General features: G+C 38.1%; 1 protein-coding gene across 5 annotated transcripts in view; it reads left to right on the top strand.

Annotated features, from left to right (window-relative positions):
* The window catches only part of LOC119649046 (nucleosome-remodeling factor subunit NURF301), a 64,564-nt gene extending 43,734 nt beyond the window's left edge, over positions 1-20,830 (top strand). For 4 of the 5 annotated variants that reach the window (XM_038051019.1, XM_038051020.1, XM_038051018.1 and 1 more), the window contains 7 exons: positions 2,079-2,400; positions 2,682-3,124; positions 3,613-3,803; positions 3,873-4,064; positions 9,945-10,308; positions 10,369-10,453; positions 18,466-20,830. In XM_038051019.1, the coding sequence (XP_037906947.1) occupies positions 2,079-2,400; positions 2,682-3,124; positions 3,613-3,803; positions 3,873-4,064; positions 9,945-10,308; positions 10,369-10,453; positions 18,466-18,668 (1,800 nt within the window). In that variant the 3' untranslated portion in view covers positions 18,669-20,830. The remainder of the gene's footprint in view (positions 1-2,078; positions 2,401-2,681; positions 3,125-3,612; positions 3,804-3,872; positions 4,065-9,944; positions 10,309-10,368; positions 10,454-18,465) is intronic. The other variant, XM_038051021.1, reaches the window with a different exon arrangement.
* Positions 20,831-24,210: the final 3,380 nt, after the last annotated feature.

Genomic DNA, 24,210 nt, shown 5'->3' with positions numbered 1-24,210 from the left:
ACACGTAGCGCAGTGTGCTCTTCGAAGAGCTCGAAGTCTACTTTCATTCCCCGATTCCTAGGCTTTGCCGAAATTACAACGCAGAACAACTTGGTCCCTTTAACTTCTCTACTTTAAGTAGTTTTAAACGTAGGATAAGACTTTCGATTTCTCCTCCTCCTGAGGACAATAATTAATTGGAATTTACTTTGTTTTATTAAATAAATAAATAAATTACTACTTGAAATTTTATATAAGGTGTAAGCTGTAGTTCATGGCGATTACGTTGTCAAATGTCGATGTAAATTTATCTGAAGTATCAGAGTGAAATTATGCGGTGTTTCCAACGATTAATTAATTGAAGTAATAAAAACTTGTTGTTTCTTTTTCGTTGGTGTGGGTTGAAGTTTGCACTGATGAAGGGAACAAGTGGTTCCCGAAATATCGGTATTTGCAAGAATAAATACCTACACCAAAGAAAAAGAAACAACAAGTTTTTATTACTTCAATTTATCTGAAGTATTCTTTTTGTACAAGTGTTCCAGAAGCTGTCAGAGGCGTCCCAGAAATAATTCAAAACCATATGGAGCGTTTTCATGGTTACTAAAGGAGGCTTCAGACCGAGATTCGGTTTGTTCTTTGTTGATCAAGCTTCCGAAGTACTCGTATAGAATAGTATCTTGTTAGATATTAGCATTCTGACTTGTATTTTGTTCAATCTACCATTTCCCTTTTTTTTGTATATTGTTCAATCCATTTCTGAGATGACTATACCTTTCAGACCTTTAAGGTATGACGAAAGATCCTTCTGCTTTTCAGCAGATTTGGGACCGTTACTGCTAGTTTGTTGAGTTCCTTTAAATCTAGAAAATAAATGTTCCGTAAACAAGCATTTTATTCATTTCCAGTATAAGGAGTGAGATGAGTGTGTGAAACAAAATAATAATCGTTGGCACAACAATCCATATTGGATCAGGGCCTTGAAGTGTGTTAGAGCACTTTATTCAAGACCGTAACTGTACACTACAGTATACTGTAGGAGGGAATGTGGTCAGTATTACGCTCGCCCGAGATTATTACCCTGATTTGACTCAGGTACTCATTCACAACTGAGTCGACTGGTATCCGACCTCAAATCACGATACAAATCCCACTGCCATTAGTGAGATTTGAACCGCGACCTTCCGTACGACAGTCTTGTGCTCTACCCACATACAAAACCTTATTAAAATCGTTTTACTGTCGGTCTGTCATATGTATTTTTCTCGGAAACGGTTATAGCGATTGAAAACAAATTTGGTGAAAAGGTGGAAACTGTGAACGCACACGCATACAGTGAGTTATATCCTTCTATGTCGAATTTAAGGGGGGGGGGCTCCACACATGTAAAAGGAGAGTGTATATTTTTTTTCACCAAATATAGTAATGTGGGGTATCAAACGAAAGGTCTCGGCTAGTACTTTCCAAAGCAGGTATTAGTTTTGACATTTGTTGGAAAGGTGGGGAGTGCGGGGGGTCAAAATTGATCATTTCTTTAACGGATCCATTCTCAGAAACTACTCAACCGAAAAATCTGCGACTATATGGAGCCTAGGCTCCGAAATACCCATCAAACTGATATCTGTTCAAATAAAGTTAATAATAGTATATTAGATCAAAGTTGTCACTTCTTTGCAAATTCAGGACTTCGAATGTCAATATCACGTAATATGGTATATGCATACTTTACGTGCTACGTACATATGGAACAAATGCACACTCAAATGTCTTTATAAAAGAAATACACAAAACCTTTCATACTTGAACCGTCCAGCTTCCAGTTTTCCGACTTGTTCTCAAATTATGTTCCCTTTCGAAATTGCTACTTCTTCATAAACATGTGTTACTGTTTCGCTGTTCACTGATGAAACCTAGGATATATAGCTCTTTTAGGGAGTTGTTCCTTTCATCATTATATTTGCAACTTTACTACCAATAGCCACATAAATCAAATAATATCAATGCAATTTTACAACAAAATGGAGTAGGAACATATATCGATCGTAATATTATCTAATGCATAATACCACTTTATTATTTTTCTAATTTTCTCGTTGTAGATGACATCCCCAACTGCATTGCTATCCCCAAATGAAAAATTCGATGAAGTCCAAAAACAAAAAGTCAATGGTGCTCAATTGAACCCGGACGTTAAGAAAGATATTCAGAAAGTATTAGTAGCAAATATCCAAAAGAAAGCTGCATTACAACAGCAAAAAACGTTGCAGCAGCAACAATCACCACTCAATGATCAACAGCAACAATTTCAAACTCTACAATCGCTTCAGACGCAAGACGGACAGCAACAAAGTGAAGATAAAATTGACCTAAAAAATAACACAGATCAGTCCTTTGTGATAACGCCGGATTATATTCAGCAAAGTAAGTATGGTTTTCTCGACTGTGAGGATTGTGTATAGATTTTTAGTTTCTAAACTGCCGTTTGATATTTAAACCGATATTAAGTCGCAGCAGATTTATGTAGAGAAAGATTCTTAACTTTATTTTTAAATAAAAAATGGAAATGCACTATATATCAGTCTGTTTTGTGTGAATAGAGCAGATTGTCTGAGAAATTTGACACTTTCTCTAAAAGTTATTGTTTTCTAAGTCTTTATTAGGATGCGTCTACATTTCATCTCACTTCTACTTTTTATCCCCAGCTATCAAAAATGCTTTGAAACAGGAAAATCTTAATCCTGAAATTGAAGAAAAATTGCTTAATCTTCAACGTTACCAAGAACGACAAATGAAAACTGGCACTAACGAAACAAATGTTTCTACATTAGATCAATATAGTGCAGTGGCATCACCACCATCACCTGTCAAATCTAATTCGTCACGAAAAAAGACAAACAGCCGTTCGAATGATGACGACGAGTGGGTACTGGAGACCCCTCGCAAGCGACCACCGCGCAATTCGTCATGTAGTACGTCGGAAAAGAAAATAAATGAAGTGACTACATCTGTCACGATGACTAAACCATCCCCGCCAGAGATACATCAAGTGGTGGTGTCACCTCCTCCACAACCACCTATGAACAACCGGCGATTGGCAGCCATTAAGCGAGAGAGCGAGAAAAAGAAACAAAATTATCAATTAACGGTAAATTGACTTTGTTGATTCTAGTAGAAAATTCCATTCTTTTAACAGCTCCTGATTTCTGTTTATTTTCAATGATAACATTGTTTCCGTCATGAAAAATAAATCTTGTTAAACTACGGCGATATTGAATTTTCGTTTATCTGGGCGCTAATATTAACTTGACATGATCTGCCTAGATAAAAATGTAGTGAAGTTATTTTTTATGTTAATTGCTTAAGCAAGTAATATTTGAAAATTCAATATTTTCGTTCTTATTTATCAAAATTTATTTTCATCGGAAATCTAAATGATTCTGTTTTAAAATTTATCTATTTATGCCTTTCCCAACATATCCGTCAGTAACCTTCACGTAGTATTTTTTCCTTTTTTATACAATTATCTCTACAATTTCAAATTGCTTATATAAGTATACTCATAACGAATAATAACACAATACGTTGGGATTCAGCAGTAAATAGAATTATTTTGCATTTTTGATAATTTTAAAGCATCGACTTTATCGTCATAAGGAACTTCTGAAAAAGGATATTTTGAAGAAGAGAAATTTACTGGAGAAAGAACTACAAATTGAGATACAAAAAGAGCTAGCTACTGAACTTTCGGCTCGATCGAAAATGGAGCGGGTGAAACCAGAAGAATATAAAAATGCGGATAATACACCAAGTCATAACAAAAAGAAGTAAGAGATTAGTATTGGTGGTTTTATTATATGTCATCCTAATTGCGTGATTATTCTGCATTCTTCCAGATCACCAACAAAACAAAGTACAAGTCATAACGCACAAGAAACAACGCCATCAACAACTGCAACCAATCCATCCTCAACAACAACGTCTTCAAGCTCGAGTCGAAATCGAAAGAATCCTAAAAACTCAGGGTCGTCAGGAAAGAAAAAGGAGAAACTTTATTGTCTCTGTAGGACTCCATATGATGATACTAAGTAAGTTAATTTTTCTTTTTTCAATTACATTAATTAGGATTTACTAGTGTTAATCTGCAAGAAGCGCCTTATTAGGATGTTAAACAACAATCCAATGTAGATCTAGGTCTTGAAGTGTGTTAGGTCCTTCACTCAAGCCTAACGGCACAGTAGGAGGCAATTTGATCAACTTTGCGCTCTTTTTATTGTAAAACCTGGTACTGGTTAACTAAAACTAAACTTTTGACACTAACTCATAAACTCCTTAAGAAATATCAGTCTATATTTGGACTTAAAGTAATCGTAATCATAATCCTCGTCCACAAATTTCGTATCAATTCTCTTAAGACATCGTTAAGGTGGTTTTTGAGGTAATAGTGTATAAAAGTCAATTAAATCCAAACGATAATAAGAAATAATCTATATTGGATCAGGGCCTTGAAGTGTGTTAGAGCATTAACATTGAAGACCCTAACGGTACACTACAGAATTACCCTGTAAGAGGCAATGTGGTCAGCATTGCGCTCGCCCGAGATTAATACCTTGATTTGACTCAGTTACTCACTCATAGCTGAGTCGACTGGTATCCACGTCAAATCGCGATGCAAATCCCACTGCCACTAGTGAGATTTGAACCGCAACCTTCCGTACGACAACTTTGTGCTCTAACCACTCAGCTGTCCGGACACGATAATAAGAAAATGAAAATTTAATGGGGTCAGATGCCGAGAATTCGGGCATGGATCTATTGCCGAGAATGTTGTGCGTGTTTGCTTCCACCAAGCTACTGATAGAGGAATTTTAAAACATCATTTGCTGGGTGATTCCATTAAAATCCATTACCATTAATCCTAAAAAAATCTTTAAGGAAGCTTTGGTTCTCGTTGGGGTGTGGGAAGCCATAAACAGCTGTGGAATGTCTATTGTTATAACAGATGCTGCCATGTGCTCGTAACCACGTGGGCGCAAACCAATGCCGCCCTGTATCACATATACGGCACTAATACCAGTATGTACGGAATTTTTGTCGCGCAACTCCCAGCGTGGTCGAAGATGTGCAATGATTTTTCGTCGGCTCTATGTAGTTTTAGGGCAGTCCACTCGCCGGCTATCTTTAGAAAATGAGTTTCATTCATGGCACAGCCTCCGATAGAGTTGTCACCCTTTGTCAATGTGTCACCTATCTAATGCCATAATCGCTTTCTCGCGCCCGTCCGCCGGCGAAATTCTTAATTTATTACCGCCCTCAGGCTAGTCGTCACATCCGCCGTTATCTGGCCTATTCGCCGGCAAAGTTCTTCATTTGTTACTGCCTCAGGCCAGAATACTCCGATGATAGGATGTAGACATTAGTTGATAAAAGCTTGAAGCTTTCGAGTAATAGTAATCATTTTCCATGATTATTCTTGTATAGTGGCACAGAGGGACCATGACGAGGAATAGACTCCACTTGATGTTTATATTGACATATCTACATTTCCAGATTTTGTACAGTTAAGGTCCTCTTGGTTTTACGTGAGTATTCGCCTAATCCCACGGTCCTCTTCAGAAACAGATTAATTTGGAGGCTACACTCAGAGCTCTGTTGTGACTAACACAACGGTACTAATTTATACTGAGTAAATAACCGGACCGAGAACACATCCTCCAGAAATTCTGCTGAGAAATATGCCCGGGGAGGGCTACCTCGGTTCCCATAGTACCAGATAATGTCTGAGACTATGCTTCACTTTCATTATCATCGCGCTCTATGCTGTGCAAGTGATAAGCTCACAGCAGAAAGACAAATATAAGACCAGCATGAAAATCCATGGCCACCTGGATTCGAACCCAGGACAGCAGGGTTGAGAGGTTAGCGCTATATCCCGTCATGTGTTGCTCTGATATTAGCTACATGTTAGATATTGATATGGTCGATGCAGGTGGATGAAGAACGGAAGCCATAAATCAAAGGCAAATTTCGTTGCTGGTAGGAGCTAGTCGACGAGGTGGATGGGGATCCGTGGAGGCTCGATTATATACCCGAAAAATGGAGTCCCTGCGGAAACCCTGATCACTGAATGCTGAATTCTGCTGCGGGGTGACTTATTCCCAGGCACTTCGGTTTTAAAGCGCCGGTGGTGGAGGGTGTGAACGCTACTCATCGAACTGAGGCACCCACAAATGATCTCCACGAGTAGTGCTCCCCGTAACGCTTGATGTTAGAAACGCCTTCGGTTCTGAAAGATTGCTGATATGATAATCATGGGAATACTTGTCGTTTATCTGAGATCGCTTCCTGCTTTGAGGGAGACCAGGGAGTATGGAGGTATGGACCATTGCGCCTGGTCGGTTATGCAGATGATGTTGCGGCTTTGTTCCTGGACTCACTGTTAATCAAGCGCAAAGCAGACTTAGCACATTGATGCGACGGGCAAGCAGATAGATGCGTGCACAACAAGATCCGAAGTAGCCATCTTGACACAAAAAAACAATCTCAACCCTGCATCCAGTGTCGATCGGCGAGTTGATTATAGAGTCAAACCCAATGGTTAAGCACCTTGGACTGACGCGCAACTTGAAGATGAGCGTTTTCAATTAAGCAAATCGGACAAGTCCGCAGCTGAAGTTTCGGTATTAAGTCGACTAATTGCAAACTTTGGGGATCCTACGTCCAGAAGGAGACGTCTTCTTATGGATGCAATGTAATTGTACCGCTTTATGAGTCGGAAGTTTGAGCTGAGAAGATTTAAGGGAAGTGATTGCTCGTGCAAACCGGCACCATACACAATAAGTGGCAACTCTTGGGGAAAACTAGTCAAGAGAAAGATGGACCGCGCGGCTCATCCGCTTATCCTCAATTAAATATTAGGCAGATCCGAAAGCAGGCTGAGGTTGATTTTTTTCTTATCCAGCTTTTAAGCGGGCATGGAGGTTTTCGGTTTTACCGTGCTGAGATTTGAAAGACACGATTTCCCGACAGTGTGTTCCGCCATAGGATGGCTGGTGACGCTGATTACACCTTGTTTTCTTATGGAAGATTAGATGGGATTCAATAAGAATCTTATGCAGATACAGGGGAGCTGTCACCAGACAACATAGTCACAAAGATGTTGATGGACGCTGATAGGAAGAAGCGTGTTACGCATTAAATTCGGGTTCATATTCTTGTGAAAAAGAACGGCAGGGAGTTCTCTAAACTAACAATTCCCTTCCGTCTATCCTACTCCCTAACAGACAACTTCTTTGGTGAAAGGAATTGTTTGACTTGAAGGATCTCCAAGGCGAATGAGCAGGCTAACCTGAAGTAATGTGTCAAACCATTCGAGACTAGTTTCGTGATGAAGGGGTGTTTAGTTATTACGATTACGTGAGTCCAACACTCGCATCATGATGTGGTCTTTTTTGAGCTTCCTCAAGAGACGAAATGCGAAGGATAATGATATAACACTGATATGAACAATGGTTTTCAGTCCCCTTTCAAAGCGAATTGAGAATCACAGATTTCGAATTATGACTGCTCATTTGATCCCAAATATGCAAAAGTTTTTCTACCGATCCAATATTTGCAATGTTGAAAATAAAGTTTTATAGGTAATGTCAACTGCAGTAATGTATTACCATCGGTAGTCGCTTCAATCCAAATGGATTTTCTTAGTTCATCTCTGCAAATAGTTCTAAGATATTCTCATGGCCAATTTGTTGGAATGTGCGCCGTAGAGCTTCAATAAAAGTCTGAGCACTAAGCGAAAGCTGATTTAAGTTCAACATGGTGGACACAGTAAATTTTCATTCAGTGGCGAATACCTAAACCATAATTCCATTACTGTTAGTCCTATTAGGATTTCATTACATTGCTCCCTTTCGCTGGAAACAGCCTTGGATTGGTTGCGGTTATCGATCCATTTTTATATCTTCGTAAATGCACTTTCGATAATCGGGCAGTTCTAATTGTAATTCCCCCGTAAATTTTTGACTCTATCCATCCGCAAAGCAAACTGGTTGTGTATCACATACAGTTACTCTCAAAACTGATCACGCTTCATTATGCAACATTGACAGGGATTAATTTTTCCACACAAGCTATTTACTTCGTTAAACACAAATCATTTTTATTATTACCTAGAAACAAAAAATTAAAAATATCAAAAATTGAGAGATCGGTTCTGTGACTTTAACCATTTGGGAACTTATTCGCCATCGATATCTTTTGTATCCACTTTTGCGCCTAGTGCAGCCTTAATTCTTTCTGGCGTACTATCAAGAAGATACCTGCACACATTTGCGGGAATGTTCTGCCATGCAGGATGCACTTTTGCCCACAGCTCTTCCTTACTTCTCGTCTCTCCAGTAACCGACCTATTCAAGGCCCCCCGTATAGGAATGCATTGAAACATATTTCTCTTTCTTTTCTTCTGGTTTAGATCTTCCTCGATTAGCCTCTTATTGCCCGGTTGATACGCTGTAATTTTAATTTAATTAGTTGCTGTTTTGTTTGAATGACATGTTTATATTGACGTACAGTAAAAATCAACGATTCTTTAATTCAACTTGTGCACAATCGAAGTATTTTGAAATTCTCTACTTGACATAATTTTTTCATTACGTGGTGATGCTCTTGATGCTACGTGACACACCAAATTTTGATCACCTTCAAAATATTCGTTTTTGACTACAACGCACTTCTCCAAACGATTTTTCCATTGTTCAAAATATTTTTTAAATTCATTCATCGGAATGTCCTTTAATTGTTTCAGCGATTTTTGTTTCACCTCCTCCACAGTGGCAAAACGCTTTCCTTTCATATTTCTTTTGAGTCGTATCCATAGTACCACGATTCATCACCAGTAATCACCGTGGGGTCCTCCGGGTCCTCTTCGAGCTGATTTTGAAGCTCAAAACATGCCTGAAGTCGACGCTCCCTTTGCTCATCTGTGAGAAGGCGCGGGACGAATCAGGCTGCAACCCTTTTCATGTGCAAATCTTCGGATAAAATTCTCTGAATTGAACTCCATGACATTCCCAACATCTCACAGAATTGATCAATGGTTCGGCGGCGGTCTTCACGAACGAGGGCATTGATTTTGTCGACATTTTGATCAGTTCTTTACGTTGAGGGGCATTCTGAACGAAGTTTGTTTTCAATAGACATTTCGCCATTTTTAAAACGTGAAAACCAATCGTAAACTCTGGTTTTACTTAAGGCAGCATCCCCATAAGCAGTCTTAACCATTACAATAGTTTCCGCGACGAATTTCCCCAATAGAAAACAAAATTTCATAGTCACGCGTTGTTCTCGGCAATTTGCCATTACGTTTTCGCCGAAATATAAAAAGTTATTTTACTAAAAAAAACTCACAGGCGAACCGATGCACTCACAGTGACACAACTTCGCACACTGATGCAGGTGGCGTAACACTAACGGATATGTGGTCAAACAATAGGTTCCCCCACTCTCCCTCCCCACCACAGCGTGTTTCCCGGAACTTATTGTAGTACAGCGTTCTAACATCCATAAGAACAGTCCTTGTCCGCTGTTATGATTTTATTGTTGGTTTTAATCAGAAACTAAGGATGCGTTGCTAGTGCTTGTTTCTATAAAAGAGCAACTCCACCGGATTTTAGTTTCCACCAATGATATTTGTCGTTGCTGTTGAAATATTTCAAAGCGGTTATTATATGGTGCTGAGACGATATTTAAATACTGAAAGTTAAATAACTATCAGCTCGCAGTAGTTTGGAATCCATTCATTGCTGATAACAAAAAAAATATCAACAAAAAATAAATTCCACTTTTAATTGACTGCTACCCTAGTAAATCCTCTCTGAAATCAAGAGAAGTAATTTTGAAAATTTGTAAATGAAATTTTATAGGTTTGGATGTCAGTAAACATATTAATCCTATTTCATCAATATTTTCAGATTTTATGTCGGTTGTGATCTATGCAATAATTGGTTCCATGGCGATTGTGTTGGAATCACCGAAGAGGCTTCAAAGAAATTGTCTGAATTTATTTGTGGTGAATGTAAACATGCACGTGAAACTCAAGAATTATATTGTCTATGCAAGCAGCCATACGATGAAAGTCAATTCTACATATGTTGTGATAAATGCCAGGACTGGTTCCATGGGCGTTGTGTTGGCATTCTACAAAGTGAAGCTGAATATATTGATGAATATATTTGTCCAAATTGTCAACGAAATAGTTCGGTGAATTTTGCAAACATGAAAGATCTGAGTCAGAATGAATATGATAATTTAAAAAAGTTAATTAAGCAGATACAGGTAAGAAGCTTCGTCTGTAGTGACTAGAGAGTAGAAAGAATAACATTGAAATGTTTACAGAGTCATAAAAATGCATGGCCGTTTATGGAGCCGGTGGATCCAGAGGAAGCACCCGACTACTATAAAGTGATAAAAGAGCCAATGGGTAAGTTCACTTCAATATTCACACATTTTGTTAGAAATTCTTCTTTGTTGTTGTTTGTTCACATTTGCACTCCTTGTTTCCCGTCTAAAGGTACGAACCCATATACGCTACGCGACGTGACACTACATTCAGCCCAACTGCCGTATGCTTATATTGCATGTTTATATTGCACTAGCGCGGCAACTAACTACAAACAACTGCATTTTTTGACATTTTACCAGGTCGATGCAATCAAAAACTGAAAAATCGTAGCAGTCAACTGAGTTCATTATATGGAAATGACACGCGACACTGCAATATATTCTCTACCAGGCAACTCGGTCGCGTCGCTTGGCTGAATGTCGGATCGTGCAGTGTCGCTCAAGTGTATATTGCTGCCTACGAAAATATATAAAGATATTTTGATAGGCAGTGCAGTTTGTGGCCGCGTCGCGGAGTGCAGATGGGGTCGTACCTTACTGCTCGGAAAGTGAAGGAAAGAGCTTGACAGCTGTTGCTCACTTTAGGAAACAACTAATTCTGTTATCTAATTGAGCGAGTTCTAAGTCCTAATTGATCGAAGACGTAGAAAATTGTTTTCCTTCCACTAGTTTTGGTTCACTATGAAACTGTTTGTCTTTATTTTTGAAAAAAAATTGACGCTTTACTAACGAGTGTGGAGCGGGCAAACATATCAGCACTTGAAGGGAATAGGTTTCCTTTCGTCTGATCCGTGTAATTTAAATTTTACACTTGTCGGAAAAGATTCAATTCCACTGACATGCTTGTGGACTCATTTCTGGTCAACACGCTTGACCCGAGTCGAAAATTGTAATTTTTTAACAAACTCTCCATGAAAATCCGTACTATTGTAATCGGCTCCCTAGGGAACGCACTTTCAGAAGAAGCCAACTCTTCTTTTAAATCATACCCTGTTTTGAAGCAATCCTAAAGCGCAACCAGTGAAGTACCCGATTTTTTTTTTTTTTGGTGAAGTTATTCTAATCCGCCCAGATCCATTTATATGTCCAGTATTTCCCGAACACCGATAATTCTACAGCCATCTTACAGTTGAGGGAGGACAAGGCATCTTATGTGCAATATCCGAGTAATTCACATTTTCGTTGGCCAGCGTGGTTACGGCAGCTCTTTATTCGGAACAGAGTTGTTTCCCTTTGCAAGGCAAAATTGTCTAGTATTCATTATTCAACTATTTTTTCAAAACTAGCCAAGTGCTCAATCTAATATAAAATGATTTATGTAAGAAATACTAAGGAGGTAGGCATTCTGTAATCGCAGTATAAATCTATTTTATTGTGGTAATTACGTAAAACTGCAGAAAATATATCATTGTGCGTTTTTTGCCGCTATTGTGAATATAATGGTGTGAATAATGCCTCTAAACTACTTTCGGCCCGAATGCTCCCAGATTAGAGGTGAATGAATTTTGCCTCCGCCTTGAACGAAACCGTGGGTCCTCCCCATGTGTTCCTCAACTCGCCCGTACAATATAGTGGTTGATTAGGCAATAGCTCTCACCCTTTACATTAAAAACATATTTTACATATTTTAATAATCATTTTTTAACGAATAATACCACTAACAAAGCGAAAATATTTATTTTTATTTATTATTTATAATTATGGGAATATGTTCTGAAAAAGTGCCTTTAGAACGGGACGGCTATTGGTGCCCGCGAGTGAGGCCGTAAATAAAATAGATTATCAATCTGTAGGTCAGCCGCTATGTATCTTTTCTTAATTTTTTGAAATTTGAAAATAAGGTGGCGGCTTAAATGGAAAATACAAAATTTAATTTTTAATCATTAAAAAATTAGGAAGATTTCGAATGGAATGGAAGAAAGAATATTCTGTCAAAATTTCAAACTTATAGCTTTAAAACTGTCCCTCTGAGAGTGGGTGGAAAAGGATATTTCGAGATAGACGCGTTTAAAGTTTGGACAAGGGGTTTTTAATATAAATTGCCGACTTGTAATAAATCGATGATACCAGGTCCATATAAGATCCTTTCTGCTATCTCGAATTTATGATTGTCGAAAAAAATGGCATTCCGTCGAGTTGGCATCTATCGTCCATCATTTTCAGTATTGGAGCGTTCTAGCCCTCATAGAAGGTGTATACCGCTATATATGCCGCAATTTTAATTGTTTCCCGCAGAGTTGCCAAATCCAACTCTCTCATTATTTTTGAGTGTTTACACCAACGCATCGCTGCAATAAGTTATCTGTTATTCCTTCAGCTATATATGTAGTTTTTTCGGCTTATTTTATAATGGAATGGGACCTGCTGACCTCTTCCACATTGAGATTTTGTCTGAACTGCTTATGGACCAGCTTAAGTATCTAAATCTAGACCTTAATTGCTAGTTCATTTAATTACTTATCTAATTAACTCGAAAAGCCAACTGAAGATGTTTCCTAAATTACCGTTAATTCTTTTATCCTCCCATATCTTGTGGATGATGAAACTTTCTAATGCGTCCAATTCGTGAAGTCACTAACTTCTTTAATTACCCTTAGGTTATCCTCCGTTATTGCATGTTTCTCCTCGATGATGTGTCTGGCTACCAATGATTTGAGGGCATATATTGGTCTATTTTTTATTTTCGCCAGATTTGCTTCCCGTATATGTTCGTTGAACCTCGTTATTAATCTTCTAGTTTGCCCTATATATAATTTTTCACAATCGATGCAGGTTGTCTGATAGATTCTGATTTTCTCGCTATCATCCATGGGGCCCTTGACGTTTTTTAATTGTGTCTTCAGTTGATGTGGTCTGATGGTAGATATCATTTCCATGTCGCGTTTCTTTAGGATCCAGGGACACAAAAAATCAAAGTGCATTTGTTAAGGAGATATTTCACGAGGTTACCCTGGAAGAATTTAATTTTTTGTCGATTTTTCAATTTCTCTTAGCATTTGGGAGCCAAAAACTCGGTTTTTGCTAAAAATGGGCTAATTCAAATAAATTTAAAATTAATAAAAAATACAAAAAAAATAAAATAAAAAAACTCCCAGGGATACCTAGAAAATAATTTGCAGAATACTGTGCAAAATATCGAAATGATTGGTACGGCGATTTTTAAGTTTTGCGCGCTAACGAACCCGGCCTGGAGCAACGGACGTTCTAATAATACTCATAACTTCGTCAATTTTACACCAATCGACTTGAAATTTTGACGCTATACCCTGAAAATGTTATCCATTCATCCATTTGCAAAAAATAAACAAGTCGGAATACCGGAAGCTTGCGCTTCGGATATAAAGGTTTTGTGTTCATCTTATGTAAGAAATTTCAACGCACATTTTTCTATCCGTATATAGCTACAAATCTAACATAATCCTTCATATTTTTCCAAATTACGAGACTACGAGACATACGGACATATTACAGCCATAGATATTACGCTCACCCTAAACAAACTACTACTGTACACATATATACACGTATATAAATTGATCGTACCCATACTTCCGATTTACTTCTTATATCTATTTGAATTAGGCACTACCCGCAAAGTTCGTTAACACGCATATATTATATACCTTCATACACACAGGTCTGGTTGACAGATATCTAGAAAACTAAAACAAAATAATTCTCTGCGACCGAATTCATAAGAACTCATTTCGTTGTGGTATTGACGAATTGATATGTGATGATGACGTCATGCATGTTGTAGAATGCACGAAATTCACAAAAAATTGTAAAGTTTCACCCCCCATAACTTTGTTAATAATAGTTGGATTTTCTTCAAACTTGATCGAATTGTGCACCATGTCCTTTATTACACCTATGCTAAATTTTGTGCTTCTACGATGAACTTAAGGAGGGTGCCGGGCAAATTTCTAAAATGTGGAAATATAATATTATTAACTTTACTTCTGCAGATATCGTAACCGGATATATTTTGAGGATTAGATTTCATAGAGATGCACTACTGTGATTTTTTTCGGATTTTTCGGTTGGATAGGTTCTGAGAATGAGACCTGTTACACTTTTTGGGGGTCATATTTCGAGCCCTCATTCCCCTATGTTTCACCTAACATCAAATATTGAATCAGTTTCGAAAAGTACTAATTGAGACCTTTCATTTGATACCCCACATGGCTACATTCTGTGAAAAAAAATTTTGCAGCCTCCTTTCACCTGTATGGGGAGCCCCTCTTAAACTTAATACAAAATGGCGCCAGTTGTTGCATGTATAGGGAACGGCAGATTACATACTCCTACCAATTTTCGTGACAATCGGTCCAGTCGTTTCCGAATAAATCGGGTGTGACAGACAGACAGACAGACGGACAGACAGACATCGAATCGATTCTAATAAGGTTTTGTTTCACACAAAACCTTAAAAATGGAAATGAAAAACTACAAAGCACAGGGACAATCCCGTACGACAGCCTAAACCGAAACAGAGCCGGCGCCATGAAAAATCTGCTGCGGAGCGGTCAGTCGGTAAAGTGTTAAGGTCGTCAATGGCATGTTAATTAAGGCTGCAACAAGCACGACAAGAAAACGCTGAAAATGGCCAAAATACAGAAAAAAAATAGAGATAACATCTTTCTGCTGCTTCTCTCTCAGCGAAACAGAAAGTTCACTTTCCACACGCTAACACGAGGGGATGTGATCTGCTGTGAATCATCCCTTTTGGCCGCGACACTCAGGCCATGAGTTCTCGGCTTCCCGTGCAGTTGATTCAGTATTTTTTTTTACTCTTCCAATTTTCAGTTTAGCCTTAGCTTCCATAATTTCCCTGTGGTCCTAATTACCCGGAAGGGCACGTCAAATTTTATAATCGACTCTTTGTCTGTCTGTCTGTCACACCCGATTTATTCGGAAACGGCTAAACCGATTGTCACGAAAATTGGTGAGAGTATGTAATCTGGTGTTCCCTTTACATGCAGTAAGTAGCACCATCTTGTATTAAGTTTAAGGGGGGGCTCCCCATACATGTGAATGGAGGGTGCAAATTTTTTTTTAATAGAATGTAGCCATGTGGGGTATCAAATGAAAGGTCTCAATTAGTACTTTTCGAAACTGGTTAAATATTTGCGATTGGGTGAAACATACGGGAGCGAGGGCACATATGACCCCCAAAAATTGTAATAGGTCTCGTTCTTAGAACCTATCCAACCGAAAAATCTGAAAAAAATCACAGTGGTGCATCTCTACGAAATCTAGGCCTCAAACTATATCCGGTTCCGATATCTGCACAAACAAAGTTAATAATAGTATATTTCCACATTTTAGAAATTTAACCGTTTAGTTGATGTGGTTGTTTATTCAATCTGTTCAAATTTAGAGACGAACTGGTGAAACTTGATGCACTGAACGCCGCACGATTAGAAAAACTACTACAAAAATCACCGATAAATTATTCCGAAAAAAATGGACACAGTAATTCCGCATGCTTGAGGAGTATAGCGTTCAATAGTTTCTCCAAACCAATTGTAATTATGTTTGCTTTACAAATGTCACAAATGCGCTGACATTCGCAAAAGGTCCAATAGAGTTATTTATCTTGGGCCATCTTGTACAGCATTTGTTTGCCTGCCAAGTCTACTTGTCAGCTTCAATTGGTGGTTACCTGATAACATTTTGTTAATTTTCTTTAGTATTTCTTGGTAGCGATTTTCGCCAGGTAGCTCGTACATTTGAAATTTGTTATCCAATATTTTAATGTTTTCTTGCCCAGCTTTGATCTACATACTGGTTGAGCTGTGACCTTTCAAATGATTGTACTGTACAATGAGCAAACTTAAATTTTTCGAACATAGTAAATTTTTTCCAAAAACAGCATTTCCATCGATTTTCTTCAAAAATAATCTTGTTCGGTAATTTCTAGTTCATTTTTGATGACACAGTTTATTTTTAAATGAAAAACTCATTTTTTAAAATATCTCAAGAAATAATGATGGTCTTAAACTGCTGAGTTAGTATTTAAGCGAGAAGAGGTCGCATTTTTGCGCTTTAGTTTTTTTTTGTTTTTTTGTGATATTTAAAAAAAATGTTAAAAAATTTTAAAAAAAATGTTTGGAGTAAATCACAGTTTTTTCTGAAAGTAAGCACTCTATCCTCCAAGTTTTCAGAATTTATTGTAAGAGGGGATTCTCTCACTTTCTCTTACTTTCAATTTATATTTTTATATGAGAAAACCAAGTTTCTGCTCAATATCATTTCTACACTAAATGCATGGCTTTCCAGTTATCTGCGAAAACCGTTGAAAAACATGCATTTTTCCGATGATAAAACATGTTTGAACATGAACAATTCGTAAACTACTACTAGTACGAAAATGTTTCACTCAACATTTTTTGCTTAGAATTGACCATTTAATCGATTTCTGCTGTTATTTCGGAAAAAAATCTATTTCGGATTATATAACTATTGTTTCTTATGCCACCATCTACCTCCACTTCAAATTTCATGTCAATTGGTGTTTACTGAAAGAATTCGAAGGTTAAAAGCTTCAATGACTGGACTAAAAGGAGGGGACCCGTTTTGAGTGTGACAATTGTTGGGGGGGGGGGGCATCTGCGTGCGTGTGTCCGGATAGCTGAGTGGTTAGAGAACATGGATGTCATACGGAAGATCGCCATTCAAATCTTACTGGTGGCAGTGGGTTTCCGTTCCGTTAACGCCCTACGGATCATTTTGGAACAGTGCGTAGAGTTTACATCTTCGCTGCACTTGTTCTTCATCGATTTCGAGAAAGTTTTCGATACCGTGAACAGGGAGTGTATCTGGAAGAGGATCATTCCGGACAAAATAATATCTATTATCAGAGCGACATATGCTGGCGGAAATTGTCACCCGCTACACCGGAGTAAAGTCTCGGAGGATTTCCTCAAACACCTCGACTACGCTGTTGACATCTATTTTCTCTCCCACCGGGTCATAGACCTTGGCTCTGAATTTGGAAAGAGACAAGCAGAGTTGGACTGAAGCTAAACACTAACAAACCAAGGTACTCAGTCTAACAAGTCATCGCACACTCCCTACCTGCGTTAATGGACAGAGCATCGAAAGCGTCGATACATTTGTATATCTAGGAAGCCTGGTTTCTACCGACTGTGGCACTGAGCTGGATATTGCCTGACGCATTAACAACACTAAATTCATTTTCACTGCTCTGTCTAAAGTCTGGAAATGCAGTTATTTCCACCTCAAGATAGAGTTGAGACTGTTCTCTGTCAGTGTTCTTTCTGTTTTGCTATATGGGAGTAGCACATGGAAAGTGAACTCAATTGTTACCTAAAAGCTTAAAGCTTTCTTCAATACCTGTCTACATCGTACCATCGGAGTCTGTTGGCCTGGCACTATCTCAAACGAAGAACTTGGGATGTCGTGGGATTAGCTGAAGGGCATTTCAGGTAATTTGGTATTTCAGCAAACGATGGCACACAGGAGTGTTTGACGCGCTATACCCCACCAAAGAGTGAATGGCAACCATATATATAGAACTGGAGTTTAAACCGCCGGGGCAGTTTGATGTTAGTAATTAATGGCGAGAGAGGCGTCTTCGATAATATGGTCACGCAATTTGCGCTAATGATTCAATGAAGATTGGTCTGAAGATCGAGGTCGATTGCTTAAAATAATTTTTTTTTTTAATTTATTAGAAATTGCCATCCATCCCAATAATATAGGCTACAATTTGGAGAGCAATATTGGAAAGTTTGTTGGAAGTTTTACTATTGTTAACAAATTTATAGTAGACCTAAATTATTAATTAATTAAATAAATATGTAGAATGCCGCCACAGTCTGACATACTTAACGCATATACATGTATTACTAGCTACGTACAGTAGCCATATATTTGTACGTCCCTACCTAAAAAATAGAAATAGAAATTAATTGTGTCAAAGTTTGTGGTGTGCACTATGTGGGAAAAGCCGAAAGTATTCCTTAAGGACGATGTATATTTAGCTCCTCTAGAAGTTTATTATACTTTCAGTTAATCTATGCAAATAATTTATTTCATCTAAGCTATATTATTTATTTACAGATCTCCAGAAAATCGACGATAAAATCAACTCAAAAATGTATTCTAAATTGTCAGAGTTCATCGGTGATATGACTAAAATTTTCGACAACTGCCGCTACTACAATCCAAAAGAATCGCCATTTTATAAGTGCGCGGAAAGTCTCGAGGGATACTTTGTACAGAAAATCAAACATTTCCGGGAAAATCTGGTGGATCAATCGTAACTGTTGCAACAACAGTTTAAATTTAAAGGTGCCACGGTGAGAAGGAATTTATGATGGTCCCGTAGCAATTGAATAAGAGTAAATCAGAATACAAACCATAAGATGAGGTCTACGTGTTGTATACTTCAGTCGCACACAACCCTTGTATAGTTAATCTAATCTATAGTTTCTCTTAACATTGAATTATTTCATTAAGTATAGTATAATATCGGAGACACTCTGCTACATTTTTAATAATTAGATTAAAACGAAAAGAGCAATACTTAAATAATCCAATAGATGTCGTTGTAAAGTATATTTAATCGTTCACATTAAATGCTGATCGAAAGATTTCAGTTTTTCTTGTTTCTATCTGTTCCGATTGAAAGTGAATATGAAAATGTTTCATTGGAATCTATTTTTATTTTTACGACAATATCATAATTGTTAAGGATTTAATTGAATTTTTAGTTGTAATTATTGTATTTGCTAATTTAAAAAAAAATCTCTCTGGAATATTTATGTGCATTTTTCTTGTTCACTAAAACCGATTACAATTTTTAGTGTAGCCTGGATTTTATTTAAATTAATTTTATTAAATTATCGCTATTCCATATGAATAAAGGTAAAAAGTTTGTATATAATATTGAAAAATCACTTGGATCTTTTTCTATCCCAAAGACGATTTTCTCCCTAGCCCCTATTACATGTGGATCTTGTTTTTGTGAGGTTTTAACGCGGAGAGAAGCAACACGTATGGCATTAAAACGAAATACAAGCCTTTGATTTCACTTGTTCGAGGCAAGCAATTTTTCTATAAAAATAGAATTTAAGGATGAACATAATTTATCAAATAACTGAGTATTACGGGGGAAACAAAGAAACGAATCAAATTAGTGCATCATCGAATTTGTAAAAACAAAAGCATTTTGAGCGTTAGTTGTTCGAGAAGTTTCACAAATGCGTGCATCATCTACATTAGAATAAAAAGACATCTTCATTTCGACTCCATGCACCTTTCATACACGCATATAAATATCATAATATGAAGCAAAAGTTGATAAGAACATAAACCATTGCAAATTCATTTTTTTAATGAATAACTTTTAGAGGTACTTATATTAGTTCACGTAGTCGATGCAGTTAAAGTAGGGATACAGACATTTTATGTAGAAAGAAAACCAGAAGAAATAAACAAATGTATAGCATGTTGAAGATAATTTAAAGTATTTAGACTTTATAAATATGTACATATAAATCCTGTGATAGGATTTCAATGGAAACAGATAATATATAAAACTTTTAGAGATAAAAACCATTTCTGCTCTTTTGTTACTATCTGACTTCACAATAGAACTTTGCTTTCATTGTAATATTTTCGATTTTTCCTTATCTGATTTGTAATTAAATGGAATATGCGGGAAAGAATTAGCCACGATTCGATGCTTCCGTGAAATATTCTACTTGATTTGATGTAAACTGTAAAGTCAACCAATATTTGTTATCTTAGACACAGGGAATAATTTTCAAGTACTTTTAACGTGAATTTAGTCGATGCCGTTTTGCTAGCCATAACATATCCGTTTACGCAATTTTCAATTTGTATTTAATTTTTTATGATATCGCTTTTTCAGTTGATTGCATTTTGTTGATTCTTCTTTCATGGCTATTATCTTTCAAGCCGGGACATCATAGTTTATACGATTTGTGAATACACTCTTCCCAATATTTTTTTATTATACTTTCGAAATTGAAACTCGCACCACATAATTATAGATTAAAGCTTACCTTTTGTATATAACGCATAAAGGGCAATACTATTGCAATCCTTCTACTTTTCTTCAAAGATCTTTAAAATATATTTTATTTACCGACCATTGTCAAAAAAAAAAATTGCAGAAAAATATTTTCTTGATAAGAAATAAAGTTTAATTTGTAAAACTATTTTCTAGATTGGAGATTTTTGTAGAAATCTGTATATAGCAATTAGTGAGAATTTAATGCGGAAAAAAGTGTAATAAGTGATAATCGCGAAATATTTTTCCCCTTCTTCTATTGTATAGATTTAATTTTTATAAGTATCATTAGTTGAGGATGAATATTATGATTATTATAGATATTTGCTAATATGTTTAAATGTGTTAATTTTTCATATAATATCTAATAAAAATATTTGAACTCTATCGGTTGTATTGTAGTTATTTCCTTGAGAGCTTATTTACATTGGTTGGCGTTCATAAGATGACACTTAAGGGCACTCTTGCACTCTTTACAGTTTTAAAACAAGTCGGGATACTAGAGGCTGGACGCTTCGAGTAAGAAAGGTTATGTGACGAACTTTCAATGTAGATGTGGTCAGACGGATGTATTGATTAATTGAAATCGAATTCTACGCATCCTCGAAAACTCGGTGTAAATCGTTTAAATTCTCTTGTTTTGCAAACAAAACCTTATTAAAATCGGTTCAATATCCGTCTTTTTTTTCCGATGGAAGGTGGGAAGCTTCAACAGCTACCGCAGGCTCCTGTCACACGGTTATGTGGGACTCTTACCCACTAAAACCACCTTCTCCTTCCACTCTCCCCGCGGGACTCCCATTTGGTATTACGTTGCGGGGCTGGATCAGAATTTATTCTGCGCTCATGTTAATATTCGTATTCCTCTTGCATTCATTTTTTCGGATGACTTCTTCCTGCCTAAGCTTCTTTCCGATGGCGGCAATCAATTTTTCGACTTCGGTACATATCTCCCTTGCTTTCACTATAAATTCCATTATATTTTCGGGTGTAAAGTGCTTCTCGGTTGTAGCTTCTAATGTAGCAATGAAAAAAGGCATGTTCTGCGTCCTCTGCAATATTTGGGCAATATGACGAATCAACACGCCCAAATCGATATAGGTATGCTCGGCAGCCTCCTACTTCGCCGTGGGGTCGTTCGATCCAGCGGCTTTTTTCTGACTCGTCCCACTTCTCTTGCCATTCCGCGACAGTTTCAGTTCGTGCGAACTGTCGCCGACGGGCAGGAGATTCTCCGGTGAGGTACGTTCGATCGTAAAGTCGTTGTATTTCATTCGCCAGGATTTCAATCGGGACCATTCCTGCTATCACGCAAGCTGCTTCATTTTATATTGTTCTGTAAGCGCAACATGTTAGGAGTATACTTATGCGATACGCAGCTTCAATCTTTCTCTTATTTGCTATATTTTTCAGTGCATCTGCCCATACTGGTGCTGCATACAGTAGGATCGAACTGATCACCTTCGAAATAAGGAGTCAACGGCTCGGCCTTGGGCCACCTATATTTGGTAGCATTCTCGCAACCACCGCTCCGATGTTATATGCCTTGGCTGCTGCACTCTCCACATAATATAATAATAATAATAATCGTTGGCGCAACAATTCATATTGGTTCAGGGCCATGAAGTGTGTTAGAGCATTTCATTCAAGAACGTAACGGTACACTACAGTAGACTGTAGGAGGTAATGTGGTCAGCATTGTGCTCGCCCGAAATTATTACCCTGATTTGACTCAGGTAATCATTCACAGCTGAGTCGACTGGTATCCGACGTCAAATCACGATGCAAATCCCACTGCCACTAGTGGATTTGAACCGCGAACTTCCGTACGACAGCCTTGTGCTCTACCCGCTCAGCTATCCGGACACCCTCCACATGCAATCTGAAATTTAACCTCTGGTCAATCATTACACCTAAGTACTTAAGTGCAGGCTTGGAATGAATTGTTTGCGTTCCAACTTTGATCTCCATGGAAGTACACTTTCTCTACTTGGTAATAAGTACTACTTCCGTCTTATACTCTGCGAGCTGTAGATCAGCATTCTCTAACCAGGATTTAATCTCAGACTGCTTCATTTGCATGAAGCTCGACTTCTTCGAAAAGGCGTGCAACAACCGTCACACCAATATCGTCTGTGAAACCAATGGAGGCCACACCAGTAGGAAGGTCTAGGGTCAGTACCTCGTTATACATAATAATCCACAAGAGTGGCCCTAGGACAGATCCTTGTGGAACTTCGCATGTCGTTTGGTATCTGATTTGCAGCAGAGAATCCTATCGATTAGGGAATCGGCAACGATACGCACCAGGTACTTCGCCACGCCTAAGTTGATTAGGGACTCAAGTATCTTGCTCCATCTAGAGGAATTGAAGGTATTCTTCACATCAAGTGTAATCACTGCACAACATTTGCCCTCGTCAAGTACGGTGTGTTAGCTACTAGGACAAGTGCATCCGTTGTAGACCCCCTCTTTCGAGAACCGAACTGATTTTCGGAGAGACCGCCATCCTTTTCGGCAATTCGAATTAATCTGTTATAGATTACTCGTTCGAATAGTTCGTCAGTATTATTTAGAGGGCATATCGACCTGTAGGACGAAGCTTCACCCAAAGGTTTGTTTGGCTTGGGGACTAGTATTAGTTTCTGCTTCTTCCATTGTGTAGGGAATGCTCCTTCTTTAAGGCATTTGGTGAACGCCTCGGCAAACCTATTTGGAGCTATTTTCACTGCTGCCTTGAGAGTTTTATTGGGGATGCTATCCTGCTTTATTTCCAACAATTTGATCCGCAGCTTCGAGGACCTCCTTTTCACTTACCATGGGAACTTCGGCGGTGTCTATCTCGACAGTGGGAAGGTTCGCGGTACTCACATTCTGTGGGAAAAGATTCGTTACCCTTTCATTAAGCAGAGTAGGGTAAGAAATCGGTGGGGTTTGCCTTTAACTTTTGATATTATGGTTTTATAAGCGCCACTCCAGGGGTTCGTGTCAGCTTCATTACACAGTCGCTTAAAGTGTTCGCTTTTACTTTTTGTGATGGCCACATGTAATTTCTTACGAGCGTTTTTGTATTCTTCATATAATTGCTCGTATCCAGATCGGTTTCTGTTTCGCTGACTACGCCTTGAGGCAGGCCTTGCGGCATTCGCCGATTTCAGAATTTCACCAAAAGTTCGGAACTCGCTTCTGGAATAGAACATACCTTGGCGTGGATGCGTCACATACTCGTCGCAGCTTTATTTTCTGCGCTTCCTTCAAGTGCTGTATTTTGCTGCAGAACTTCTTCGAAAATCTCCTCGTCAAACTTATTAGCTGCCCACGTTTCAGCTCTCGTCCGACACCATTTCATTCGTTTACCATGCCTGATTTCAAAAATGACTGGTGGTCGCTATGCGTATATTCGTCACTCACATACCACTGCAGATCCTTAGCTAAAACATCGCTAACAAAAGCGACATCTATCACGGACCCCATTTCTTCTCTTACGGAAAGTGTTCACGCATCCAGTATTAGCAACTATAGGATTCAGACGAGAAAGAGTTTCGAGTAATATAGGTCCTCTTGCATTCGTTTCTTGGCGGCCCCATTCTTCAGCCCATGCGTTGAAATCGCCAGTGACCATCTTAGGGCTATCGTTGTGTGCATCCGTTGCTAGCCTCTCCGCCAAAGAATGGAACTTCTTTGTCGTAATGCTTGGAGCCGCATAAGAGCTGTAAATAGATATTCCGCCTATTTTTGCTCTAGTGAAGCCATTCTGGAGGATCTTC

This window comes from Hermetia illucens, chromosome 2, assembly GCF_905115235.1.
Source record: "Hermetia illucens chromosome 2, iHerIll2.2.curated.20191125, whole genome shotgun sequence".
Classification (NCBI taxonomy): Eukaryota; Metazoa; Arthropoda; class Insecta; order Diptera; family Stratiomyidae; genus Hermetia; species Hermetia illucens.
This window is presented reverse-complemented; position numbering and strand designations above follow the sequence as displayed.